General features: G+C 38.7%; 1 protein-coding gene across 1 annotated transcript in view; it reads left to right on the forward strand.

Moving 5' to 3' along the window:
- The window catches only part of LOC124602586 (ubiquitin carboxyl-terminal hydrolase 34), a 499,996-nt gene that overhangs the window by 422,517 nt on the left and 64,445 nt on the right, over positions 1-13,034 (forward strand). The window contains exons 43-45 of the mRNA XM_047136330.1: positions 3,096-3,286; positions 12,097-12,274; positions 12,478-12,597. Coding sequence (XP_046992286.1) covers positions 3,096-3,286; positions 12,097-12,274; positions 12,478-12,597 — 489 coding nt within the window. The remainder of the gene's footprint in view (positions 1-3,095; positions 3,287-12,096; positions 12,275-12,477; positions 12,598-13,034) is intronic.

A 13,034-nucleotide genomic window follows, 5' to 3' on the forward strand; every position in this document is an offset into this window, starting at 1 on the left:
CCCAAAAACAGTGTTTGTCGGAATTAATACACTACATTTTGGTGTGTATGATGCTGTGGCAACCTTCAATCTTGGAAATATAACTAAATGCCAGGTCCTTCAAAAGTTGGGTATGTGTGTTGGTTCCCGTACGGTACGTGCTATGTTCTTTTTAGATCAGCACAGACTAAGGCATGCTGATAATATAATCAAGACATTAGTGAAAAAAGCAAGACAGGTGCAGAGGGGTGCCAAAAGAAGACTTGAAGATGATTATGAAGACTGTGAAGGGGGTATTAGCTACGGATCAGGAATGTTTTAATCTTCTTTCTCGTTTCCCGTAAGTTTACTTTTTACTTCATCTAGGAACATTATCTCAGGTACTGGTCAACCTAGAAGTCTGAAATTTTTATGACGTAGTGACATAGGTCCCTATTACATACTGAAACAACGATTTTTTAATTACTTGATTTACAAAAGACTTAGGGGTGATAGTCTAGTAAAAAGCGATGGAAAAAATTTACTTAAAAATAAATGTACAATATCTCTGTAAGAAAATACTTTGACAATAAACTGTTGTTTCAGTATTGTTGTAACATATGAATGCACATACAGTAAAATTTTTACCTCTCTGTCTCCAGTAGTTTGTGAGAAAATGTTCCCTATAGTAGGCATATATTAACATTGCGGGGATAGGTGATTCCGTATCCCCTTAAGTCATTTAAGTAACTTGTGAAGTTAACCAGAAATACTAAATCACAAATCCATTAGGGCTTGATTACTTGAGGCAGCAATTTCTTTTTGACAGCCATGAAATCTGCTATTTATTGTCAAAGATTGTAAAAATGTTTCAGCATTTTGCACACTCTCAGCCTTCTCCCTTTGCAATAGTAAGTTAAATCTCCATGATCGCATCACAGGTTGTCAAAATGTAGTTTGAAATGGTGGCGATGTAATGTGTAGGACTTTATAAAATTGATGCTCTTGTTAACCACAGCCATGACAGTTTCGATTTTAATTAATTTAGCACACAAACTTTGTTGATGGATAATATAGTGAAAACTTGTTAAATTGATTTTCTAAATATTTATTCAGCAGATTTTTCATTTAATGTACCACTAAAATCTTTTGGTGAACTGACAATCACAGGTGCTCCTTCAGAACAAACTCCAGCGAGCTGACTCCTCTGCAGATTGAACCTTCCTGATCTCTCCTCAAAAAATATCTTCACCAGTAGTGTCTCCCTTTAATGGTTGTAATCCTAATTGTTCTTCCATTATGATGAACTCCACATCTACACCACAATCAAAAGATTGTTGACAGAGCTCTGTCTGACAAATCAGTGCTCTCATCCAAAGTGATCGCAAATGCTTCAAGTGTGGCAGCATGATCTCACAAACTTTATTTTAATGTCGTCAGCCGTTATAACAATTTGGCATACAACTGCTCATCTTGATACTTCTTTTTTCAAACTCTTTTTCTTTATCAGGATATAATACATCTGCAATGTCCATTGCCTTCAGCAAAAAGCTTTAACAGTTGGCAGTTTTTCTATTCATTATAGAAACTAGCTTTAACTGAGTTGTTTCACCATGTCCTTGGTTTGGTATGTGTTTGCTGTTGCTTGTCCAAATTGGAAATTAATATTTTCATTTTGTCTTTCCACAATTGCCCTGCAAGCTGTTGGTGAGCAATGTCTTTCGTAGAAAAGTGCTTTTCATATGATATTCTTTCACCTCATTTAGTGATTCACTACACCAGAAAGCAGGTTTATCTTTCTACATAGTAAAGAAATAAATGTCCATCCATTTCTCCTAGAGTTGGCAACATTAAGCATCTAATTTTCTCTTCCTAATACCAGAAATTTTCCGAATAAACTCAATAAAGATGCTCACCAACACTTGCATGGAATTAATAAACAGCTACCACAGATATTTATATGTTAACCAAAAACAGATAACTAGTTTGTTCACAAAGTTATGGCTGCTGCAACCATTGTTCAACATTTGTAATCTATCCATGTGTAGCATGGACATAGGCAGTAAGCAGTAAATAATGTATGTCATGAGCTGCAAATCCCAGGAGGTGAGCCGAGCATTGGCAAAAATATCCAAAAAAGCATCTCTGGTGGAGTACAATGCGAGTATCTCACTCACTCTAGCACAAATTTCTTCCGTGGGCCAGATTGAAACCAGTCATAGATCAGATCTTTCCTGCAGGCCATTGCGCTATATGGAAGTAACCCAGTGTAGAAGAGCAGAATTATTCTATTGGAAGCAGTAGTGGGCGAAAGTGATTGATAACAAATTTTGGCTAGTAAATCTTTAGATCTGGCCACATCATAGCTCCCCTCAGCAACAAAGATGAAACAAAGTCCTCATCTCCATGTCATTTACTGCCCTCTGACAAGTAGGTTCTTCCTCCACGGAAAAGACTCACCAGTGTTTGATGTTTCTGGTATACAACTTCATGTATGCCACACTGTATGTAGACACAACCAGATTGTGCTTGAGTTCATAACTTGCTCATGTACTTGGCTGATATGGAAGATGATATCAAAAGTTTAAATGTCAGTTAAATGGTTATGTTTCCTTTCAATTCCTCCAAGAAGTATTTGAAGAGAAAAATTAACAATTTCTTGAAACTGGCATTAAAAGTCAAATTTTAAAATTGTTTAATATTATTGCACATTGCGTGTGTTTGGGCAGCATTTTGTGCCCATCTGTTAAGTTTTTTGATATTGTATTATTTCTATATGTTTTGATCAGTTTACTTTCTATGTAATTTATTTAACTAACCTCTTAAATATTACTTCATGACACCAATGACAGCATTATTGTTTTGCACCCTTAGACCAGACAATAACAAAAATGAATAACACTGTTGTCATAGATGTAAAAAAGTCTCTTTAGACATTAATGCAATAACAGTGGGATAATTTTTATTTGATTTAAAGAGATTAATAGTTTTCAAAAAAATTTCATGTGGCATTTTTGTCTTTGTTGTATGTTTAATATAATCTCTTTATGTAATATTTATCTAGACAGTTCCACTTCACAGTTTAGTTCTCATAGCTATGTATTACTGTTATTCAAGGCTCATTTTCCATGTTACAGTTTGGGCAGCATTTCTTGGATCTGTGGCAGCTGTTTCATCCCAAACTATCTGAACCATCAATACCAGTGCATCACAACAAACAAGCATTATTGCTCTTTTGGCATCATGTCTGTGTTGACTGCCCAGAAAATGTACAACTCATCTTGCAGAATGCTCATGTTACTAAGAACATAGCATTCAATTACATACTGTGAGTCTGAGCTTCTGTTTCTGTTATTCATTTTACTTTAAAAAGCCAAAATTATTCAGTGTTTAGTTTGACAAAGAGTGCTAGTTATTAAGGTGTTGAGAATATGACATGTAGCATTCTGGAATCTGCTTAACCATGGTTATATTGATAAATATGTATGTAAATACACCAACAGCTATCTTCTTCTTTTTTCTCGTCTTGAGAGTATGCATTTACAATATGTTCATTATTCGTGCCTCTTGAAAATTGAAATTTCAAATTCTGTGCAGTTTGTGCAGGAATAGAGTCATTCAAGAAAATGTAACTTTGGAGATAATCAGAAAGAAAAACTTCAATATTTAAGCATGGAGTGAATTTTGAGGTAAAAAACTTGCACTAGGTGGTAGCACTTACATATGCTCTAGGTTAGAAGGAAATTTTACTTTTGCCAACATATCTGACACATTCGGTATCAGAATGTTTTACAGAGAGGAAAAGAACTTAAATTGCTTGAAGGTCAACTTTATTGACAGTGTGATGGTGAAGTAATTTAGTCTTAAAAATGACACTTAATGAAAGTGAACGAATTAACCCCAAAACTCACAGTGTGTGTCTACAATAAGGTAAAAGATAAAAGTGAATTTTTGTTAAAATCTGGGAAAAAAAGGTGACAGTCTGTGCAACAATGACAATGTTTATGTGATCTAACCGAGTGAACAGTGATCATGCTTAAACTCTTCAACAAATAGTTGTAAATATGTACCTACTCATATGTAGGAAGTAAAGATAACCCACCCCTTCTTTCCGTGTTGCCCTGATGGTGGCAATGCACCTTTCTGTGGACTTCCATGAAACTAAAAGCATTTGGATGCCATCCCAATCCATAACTCCACTACCGTCACCTACTACAATTTGTGGAGATTGGTCAGAGGTTGTTTGAAGGCATGATCATCTCACTCTGTAAAACCCTAGACTTGTCAAATAGGACTGACATCAGGTGATGGGAAAACACCCAAGGACTTTCATGTCTGTGAAGTATTTCTCGAATCATTCTGAGTAGTTGTGTGAACAAATAGTACATTTTCTGGAGGCATAGATTACCTATAGGGCCCTATAAATGCCCATATTTGTTTGTAAACCAGATAAAATACAGATCTGTTGCATGTCCTATTTAATTCCTTGTAAACATCCCATAGACAGAATACACTATGTGATCAAAAGTATCTGGACACCCCCAAAAACATATGATTTTCATGTTGTTGTTGTGGTGGTGGTCCTCAGTCCAGAGACTGGTTTGATGCCGCTCTCCATGCTACTCTATCCTGTGCAAGCTTCTTCATCTCCCAGTACTTACTGCAACCTACATCCTTCTGAATCTGTTCAGTGTATTCATCCCTTGGTATCCCTCTATGACTTTTACCCTCCACACTGCCATCCAATACTAAATTGGTGATCCCTTGATGCCTCAGAATATGCCCTACCAACCAATCCCTTCTTCTAGTCAAGATGCACCACAAATTTCTCTTCTCTCCACATACCTCCTCCTCAGTTATGTGATCTAATCTTCAGCATTCTTCTGTAGCACCACATTTCGAAAGCTTCTATTCCCTTCTTGTCTAAACTATTTATCGTCCACGTTTCACTTCCATACATGGCAACACTCCATACAAATACTTTCAGAAATGACTTCCTGACACTTAAATCTATACTTTATGTTAACAAATTTCTCTTCTTCAGAAATGCTTTCCTTGCCATTGCCAGTCTACATTTTACATCCTCTCTACTTCGACCATCATCAGTTATTTTGCTCCCCAAATAGCAAAACTCTCATTTCCTAATCTAATTCCCGCAGCATCACCCAACTTAATTCGACTACATTCCCTTATCCTTGTTTTGCTTTTGTTGATGTTCATCTTAAATCCTCCTTTCAAGACATTGTCCATTCCGTTCAGCTGCTCTTTCAGGTCCTTCGCTGTCCCTGACAGAATTACAATGTCGTTGGAGAACCTCAAAGGTTTTATTTCTTCTCCGTGGATTTTAATTCCTATTCTGAATTTTTCTTTTGTTTTCTTTACTGGTTGCTCAATATACAGATTGAATAACATCGGGAACAGGCTACAACCCTGTCTCACTCCCTTCCCAACCACTGCTTCCCTTTCATGCCCCTCGACTCTTATAACTGCCATCTGGTTTCTGTACAAATTGTAAATAGCCTTTCGCTCCCTGTGTTTTACTCCTGCCACCTTTAGAATTTGAAAGACAGTATTCCAGTCAACACTGTCAAAAGCTTTCTATATGTCTATAAATGCGAGAAACATAGGTTTGCCTTTCCTTAATCTATTTTCTAAGATACGTCATAGGGTCAGGATTGCCTCATGTGTTCCACCATTTCTACAGAATCCAAATTGATCTTCCCCGAGGTCGGCTTCTACCAGTTTTTCCATTCATCTGTAAAGAATTCGTGTTAGTATTTTGCAGCCGTGGCTTATTAAACTGATAGTTCAGTAATTTTCACATCTATCAACATCAGCTTTCTTTGGGATTGGAATTATTATATTCTTCTTGAAGTCTGACGGTATTTCGCCTGTATCATACATATTGCTCACCAGATGGTAGAGTTTCGTTAGGCCTGGCTCTCCCAAGACTGTCAGTAGTTGTAATGGAATGTTGTCTACTCCCGGGGCCTTGGTTCGACTTAGGTCTTTCAGTGCTCTGTCAAACTCTTCATGCAGTATCATATCTCCTATTTCATCTTCATCTACATTCTCTTCCATTTCTATAATATTGTCCTCAAGAACATCACCCTTGTATAAACCCTCTATATACTCCTTCCACCTTTCTGCTTTCCCTTTTTTGCTTAGAACTGGGTTTCCATCTGAGCTCTTGATATTCATACAAGTGGTTCTCTTTTCTCCAAAGGTCTATTTAATTTTCCTGTAGGCAGTATCTATCTTACCCCTAGTGAGACAAGCCTCTACATCCTTACATTTGTCCTCTAGCCATCCCTGCTTAGCCATTTTTCACTTCCTGTCGATCTCATTTTTGAGACGTTTGTATTCCTTTTTGCCCGCTTCATTTACTGCATTTTTATATTTTCTCCTTTCATCAATTAAATTCAATATCTCTTAAGGATTTCTATTAGCCCTCGCTTTTTTATCTACGTGATCATCTGCTGCCTTCACTATTTCATCTCTCAAAGCTACCCAGTCTTCTTCTACTGTATTTCTTTCCCCCGTTCTTGTCAATCTAATGCTCTCTCTGAAACTCTCTACAACCTATGGTTCTTTCAGTTTATCCAGGTCCCCTTCTCATTAAATTCCCGCCTTTTTGCAGTTTCTTCAGTTTTAATCTATAGTTCATTACCAATAGATTGTGGTCAGAGTCCACATCTGCCCTTGGAAATGTCTTACAATTTAAAACCTGGTTCCTAAATCTCTGTCTCACCATTATATAATCTATCTGAAACCTTCCAGTTTCTCGAGGCTTCTTCTGCGTATACAACCTCTTTCATGATTCGCAAACCAAGTGTTATCTATGATTAAGTTATTCTCTGTGCAAACTTTTACCAGGCGGCTTCCTCTTTCATTCCTTACCCCCATTCCATATTCACCTATTACGTTTCCTTTTCCTACTATCAAGTTCCAGTCACCCATGACTATTAAATTTTCATCTCCCTTCACTATCTGAATAATTTCTTTTATATCATCATACATTTCATCAATCTCTTCGTCATCTGCAGAGCTAGTTGTCATATAAACTTGTACTACTCTGGTAGGCATGGGCTTCGTATCTATCTTGGCCACAATAATGCGTTCACTATGCTGTTTGTAGTAGCTTACCCACATTCCTATTTTCCTATTCATTATTATACCTATTCCTGCATTACCCCTATTTGATTTTGTATTTATAACCCTGTATTCACCTGACCAGAAGTCTTGTTCCTTCTGCCACCGAACTTCACTAATTCCCACTATATCTAACTTTAACCTATCCATTTCCGTTTTTAAATTTTCTAACCTACCTGCCCAATTAAGGGATCTGACATTCCATGCTCCGATCCATAGAATGGCAGTTTTCTTTCTCCTGATAACAATGTCCTCCTGATTAGACACCGCCCGGAGATCCGAATGAGGCACTATTTTACCTCCGGAATATTTTACCCAAGAGGACGCCATCATCATTTAACCATACAGTAAAGCTGCATACCATCAGGAAAAATTATGGCGGTAGTTTCCCCTTGCTTTCAGCCGTTCGCAGTGCCAGCACAGCAAGGCCGTTTTGGTTAGCGTTACAAGGCCAGATCAGTCAATCATCCAGACTGTTGCCCCTGCAACTACTGAAAAGGCTGCTGCCCCTCTTCAGGAACCACACGGTTGTCTGGCCTCTCAACAGATACCCCTCTGTTGTGGTTACACCTACGGTATGGCTATCTGTATCGCTGAGGCACACAAGCCTCCCCACTAACAGCAGGGTCCATGTTTCATTGGGGGGGGGGGGGGGGGAGATGATTTTCATATTAGGTGCATTGTGCTGCCACCTGCTGCCAGGTACTCCATATCAGCGACCTCAGTAGTCATTAGACATCGTCAGAGAGCAGAAGGGGCGCTCTGCGGAACTCACAGACTTCGAACGTGGTCAGATGATAGGGTGTCGCTTGTGTCATATGTCAGTACATGAGATTTCCACACTTGTGAACATACCTAGGTCCACTGTTTCCATTGTGATAGTGAAGTGGAAATGTGAAAGGACATGTGCAGCACAGAAGTGTAGAGGCTGACCTCGTCTGTTGACTGACAGAGATTGCCAACAGTTGAAGAGGGTCGCAATATGTAATAGGCAGACATCTATTCAGACCATGACACAGGAATTCCAAACTGCATGACTACGACAGTTAGGCAGGAGGTGAGAAAACTTGGATTTCATGGTCAAGCAGCTGCTCATTAAGCCACACATCATGCCGGTAAATGCCAAAAGATGCCCTGCAGGTCATAAGGAGCGTAAACATTGGACGATTGAACAGTGGAAAAACGTTGTATGGAGTTGCGAATCACAGTACACAATGTGGCGATCCGATGGTAGCGTGTGGGTATAGCAAATGCCCAGCGAACGTCCTCTGCCACTGTGTGTAGTGCCAACAGTAAAATTCAGAGGTGGTTGTGTTATGGTGTCGTCATGTTTTTCAAGGAGGGGACTTGCACACCGTGTTGTTTTGCGTAGCATTATCGCAGCGCAGACCTTCATTGATGTTTTAAACACCTTCTTGCTTCCCAATGTTGAAGAGCAATTTGGGGATGGCGATTGCATCTTTCAACATGATTGAGCACCTGTTCATAATGCACGGCTTGTTGCGGAGTGGTTTCTTGACAATAACATCCCTGTAATGAACTGCCCTGAACAGAGTCCTGTCATGAATCCTACAATACACTTTTGAGATGTTTTGGAACTCTGACTTCGTGCCAAGCCACACCGACCGACATCGATACCTCTCCTCAGTGCAACACTCCATGAAGAATGGACTGTCATTCCCCAAGAATCCTTCCAGCACCTGATTGAACATATGCCTGCGAGAGTGGAAGCTGTCATCAAGGCTAAGGGTGGGCCAACACCATACTGAATTCCAGCATTACCGATGGAGGGCGCCACGAACTTGTAAGATATTTTCAGCCAGGTGTCCGGATACGTTTGATCACATAGTGTACATCCACTGCCGCCTTCTTGTCTAGTACCCTAAAGACAAGTGAGATGTATCACCCAATGTAATTTTTAGTGTTTTCATACTCTGCCATTGTTGTGTAATGTTAATCATCATCTAAGCAGCATTTTCTCATCATTTGAGTGTCCGTTGGAGATGGTCCTAGGCCCATGACGATTTTTGTATTCTATGATCTGCAGTAAGCTCTGGTTGACATGTGCAGGCAATGGTACCTGTACCCATTCAAAGATGGTGGTTCTTGTGGTACGACTGCTTGTTTTTAATTGTTCAGCATTGAATTTGAGAGCAATTTGCTGTCTTAATTAATTAATGTCGTATGGCTAGAGCCCCCCGTTGGCTAGACCGTTCGCCTGTTGCAAGTCTTTCGATTTGATGCCACTTCGGCGACTTGCGCATCAATGGGGATGAATTGATGATGATTAGGACAACACAACACTCAGTCCAAAAGCGGAGAAAATTTCCGACTCAGCCGGGAATTGAACCCGGACCCTTAGGATTGACATTCTGTCGCGCTGACCACTCAGCTACCAGGGCTGTTGTTTGTCCATCTGCTGTTACGAACCACAGTACTCACCCCCTCGGTCACATTGTTGGAAATGGCTGCTCATTCTGATGGCAGTGATTTCCAAATCCAGGTAGTAATGGCATACATTTGATGGAGGACACGAAAATCTCAGTACCAGCACGGCTCTGAGGATGGATAGTCCCATTTTTCTGGTACCCAACATCAAATAAGCTGAAAGGCGAAATTCTGATGACTGCCAGTTCAGGTGATTCAGGTGACATTCTGCTCACTCTGACAGCAGGAATGCTGTGTCTCAACCACAATAGCTATCTGAAATTCAGTTTCTCGTGTGTGTATATGAAAGAGTGCAGCAAGAAATGGGAAGCAAAGGCACACACCAGGCGGAAAGAAACTCAATAAAAAATTTAAGATAAAGTAAAATACATTGGTGATGTACCAATTCTATTGTGGCAGCGTGTAATCTGCTGTTGGTGAGTGGGAATAAGTGTACCATGAAATTTCGGGTGAATTGCTATGTGTCAGTAGCTTTCTACCATGGTATTTTGGTACAGTGTATACAACTGAAGATGACCAGAAGGCAAGAAGTTACTGACTTCCTGCAATTCATCTAAAATTTCATCAAACTAGTATTTACCTACATTCAGGCCCTCCTGTGGCTTAGATTCAGGGACAAAGCCTAAGAAAATTTTGAAAAATGCTGGTAGAAGCTGCCATGAGTAGTCATTCTGCCTCAGAGGCCATTGTGTTATTGTTTGGAGTATTGAACGTTAATTATTTTTTATCATGGGGGAAATTCAAATTTAATATAGCTCATCTTTGAATGTAGGAGTTTTTCAAGTATTTAAAGCAATTAAAACAAATGTCTTCATATACACACACCATCAGAATTGACTGTTTTAAGAATCTTGCATTAGTTGACAAGCACAGTAAGTACAGTTTTACATTTCAGCATCTCCAGGCGATCTCATACTAGCATTTTATTGGCCACATAAGAAAAAATGAAAAATCCTGACTGTGTTCAGGTATGTGGTGCAGTGGGACTCACTTGTGATGTTGCCACTCACAGCCCACCTGCGCATAGTACCTAATTATGGCTGCCTGTATTTTAGGCGGCCGTGCTCTAACTTGATAGTCAAACAACGTTGACAGATGTAGGAGACATTACACAAGAAAGATTTTCTGCAGTGATGGCAGTGCTTGTGGTCTGCACTTTGTACGGATTACTTTTGCTGGAAATGATTCTTTGCAGATGAATTGTATTGTTTACAATGTTAAAAAGTAATCTAATAAAGTACCCTGTATAACCTCTGTCTTGAATATATGGATTGCTCTGTGTCAAGTTTATTTCCTTTAAATCAAGCGATATACTTTCTCAAGACAAAATGCAACTTTCTTGGATGAAAACACTATATTCATTAGAAAGAAAATTTACTTTGAAAGACAATCATGTGATATAGCGTAAGACTCGAACATGAGTTGCTGTACAATATGTAAATGCCTTAGTGGCCCCTGCTGCCATTGTTTCTGTTGGAACATTTTGATAGATGTTGTGAGTCCTCTCTGCTATCATTGTTTGCAGTGTAACAGTAATTTCAAGTGTCCATCATTCTAAATTTAAGTCCATCTGAATTACTAAACATAAATACTACTACTCGCAAATCCCTGAGCGGCGGGGCCACTTTATACTTTATCCATTATATGCTGAAGCATATTTGTTTTGATTTTTATAGTAACTAAGCTTAGCAGTAATGATATTAATCCCCCCCTCCGAATTTCATTTCTGGGGTGCAGCTTGCATTTGAGGTTGGCTTACATGTGAGTAAATATGGTATGCACCTGAGAAGTTTTAAAACTCTCAATACGGCTCAGTGTTTGTTATGGACATGGTCAGTAACCCAACATCCGTAAACTGGTGATTAATTAGCAACATGATCTGTAAACATGTGCACACTAAGTCAGAAACAAAATATCAATGTTCTGAAACAATAACTTTATTTTGCTGGAGTATTATATTTTTTGTTACCACTCAGTCTTTATTTTCTTATTCACAGTTGCCTTCTATCCCTTTCCTTTCCATTGCTGCATGAATGTTATCGATCCATGCACATTAACACCAAGGCAACATCAGGCCAGGTCCATATCCAGAGTGATAAGTGCTTCACAGCAGTATATTTTTGAAGAAGCAGAAGAAGAAGAAGAAACTAATTCATTGCGTGTCTAGAGGAGGTTATTACAATGTGACTGCAGCAACAGTTGAAAATTATGTTACTGCTCAGCTTGGTTACTACAACTCTCACGTTTTGTAATGTTCCTCATCACTGTTGATCAGATCACCTCATGCTCAGATTTTTGACTGATTTTGGTTGTTGTGATTGTGTATAGTGATTAAGTTTACTTGATGTAGGGTAAAAAAATTAATTTGAAAGCTAATTCTGTGAGGTACGTAATTGTTGCTCATGATTCTCTTGTTACAACTTTCTCTGTGACCAGAACATGTGAATCATCTGCTGTTGGGGGAAGAAGAAGAAGAAGAAGAAGAAGAAGAATAAAATATGCTGTATTTAACCTAAATCTTTTTTACGTCTTATCTAGGGCAGATCATGAAGATCAGGACGTTGTTATGTTCAACCGTACAATGCTTCCTGCATATTATGGGTTACTTCGTATGTGCTGTCAGCAATCTCGAACTTTCACGAGGTCACTAGCCAACCATCAGAACTTACATTGGGCTTTCAAGAATATTACACCACATCCAACACAGTATAGTGCAGTGAGTTACTTTTAGCTTGTAGATTCTGTTCTCTCTCTTTAGATTTTGGGAATAATTATTATATTTTTATTAAGTGCACCTATATTTTATATTCATGTTATCCACAAAGATCCAGTCAAAAAAACTAGGACTGTTTCTGCATGTGATAGTTAACAATTTAGAGCAAATTTATTTCTCTTATTTCTCCAATGTATTACTTCCAGGCTGTTGATGAGTTGTTCAAGTTGATACAACTATTTGTAATGAAGTTTCCGGATAGTACAGAACAAGAGCTTCATGAAATTAGTGCATTCCGCAGACAAACCTTGCAGCTTTACTTACAGGTTTGTAGTAAAAGTTCCTGACATTCAATTTTACCTCATTGTTGTTATTATTATTATTATTATTATTATTATTATTATTATTATCATCATCATCATCATCATCATCATCATCGTCAACATCATTTCAATTGTAGCTGTTAGGACTCCAACCCTCACATACTTCCACATCGCTGCTTACATTAACGGTAACCTCAAACTTTTTGCCTCTGACACTGTTCTCTATAATGAAGTACTGTCTGAAAGAAACTGCACAGAAGATGTAGTGGTGCTCGTAGATCTTAGGGCAGACATTTCAGAGCCCACATTTAAGATATTTTTTGCTTGCAGTGATCATTCCTGTCATATCCTTGAATACTGACCCACTAGACACCCTATATAAGCTCGAAAAATTGAAAAGAGCTGTTTGGTATCTAATATGCTGAAATATCATGAAGTTA

This window comes from Schistocerca americana, chromosome 1 (genome assembly GCF_021461395.2).
Source record: "Schistocerca americana isolate TAMUIC-IGC-003095 chromosome 1, iqSchAmer2.1, whole genome shotgun sequence".
Classification (NCBI taxonomy): domain Eukaryota; kingdom Metazoa; phylum Arthropoda; class Insecta; order Orthoptera; family Acrididae; genus Schistocerca; species Schistocerca americana.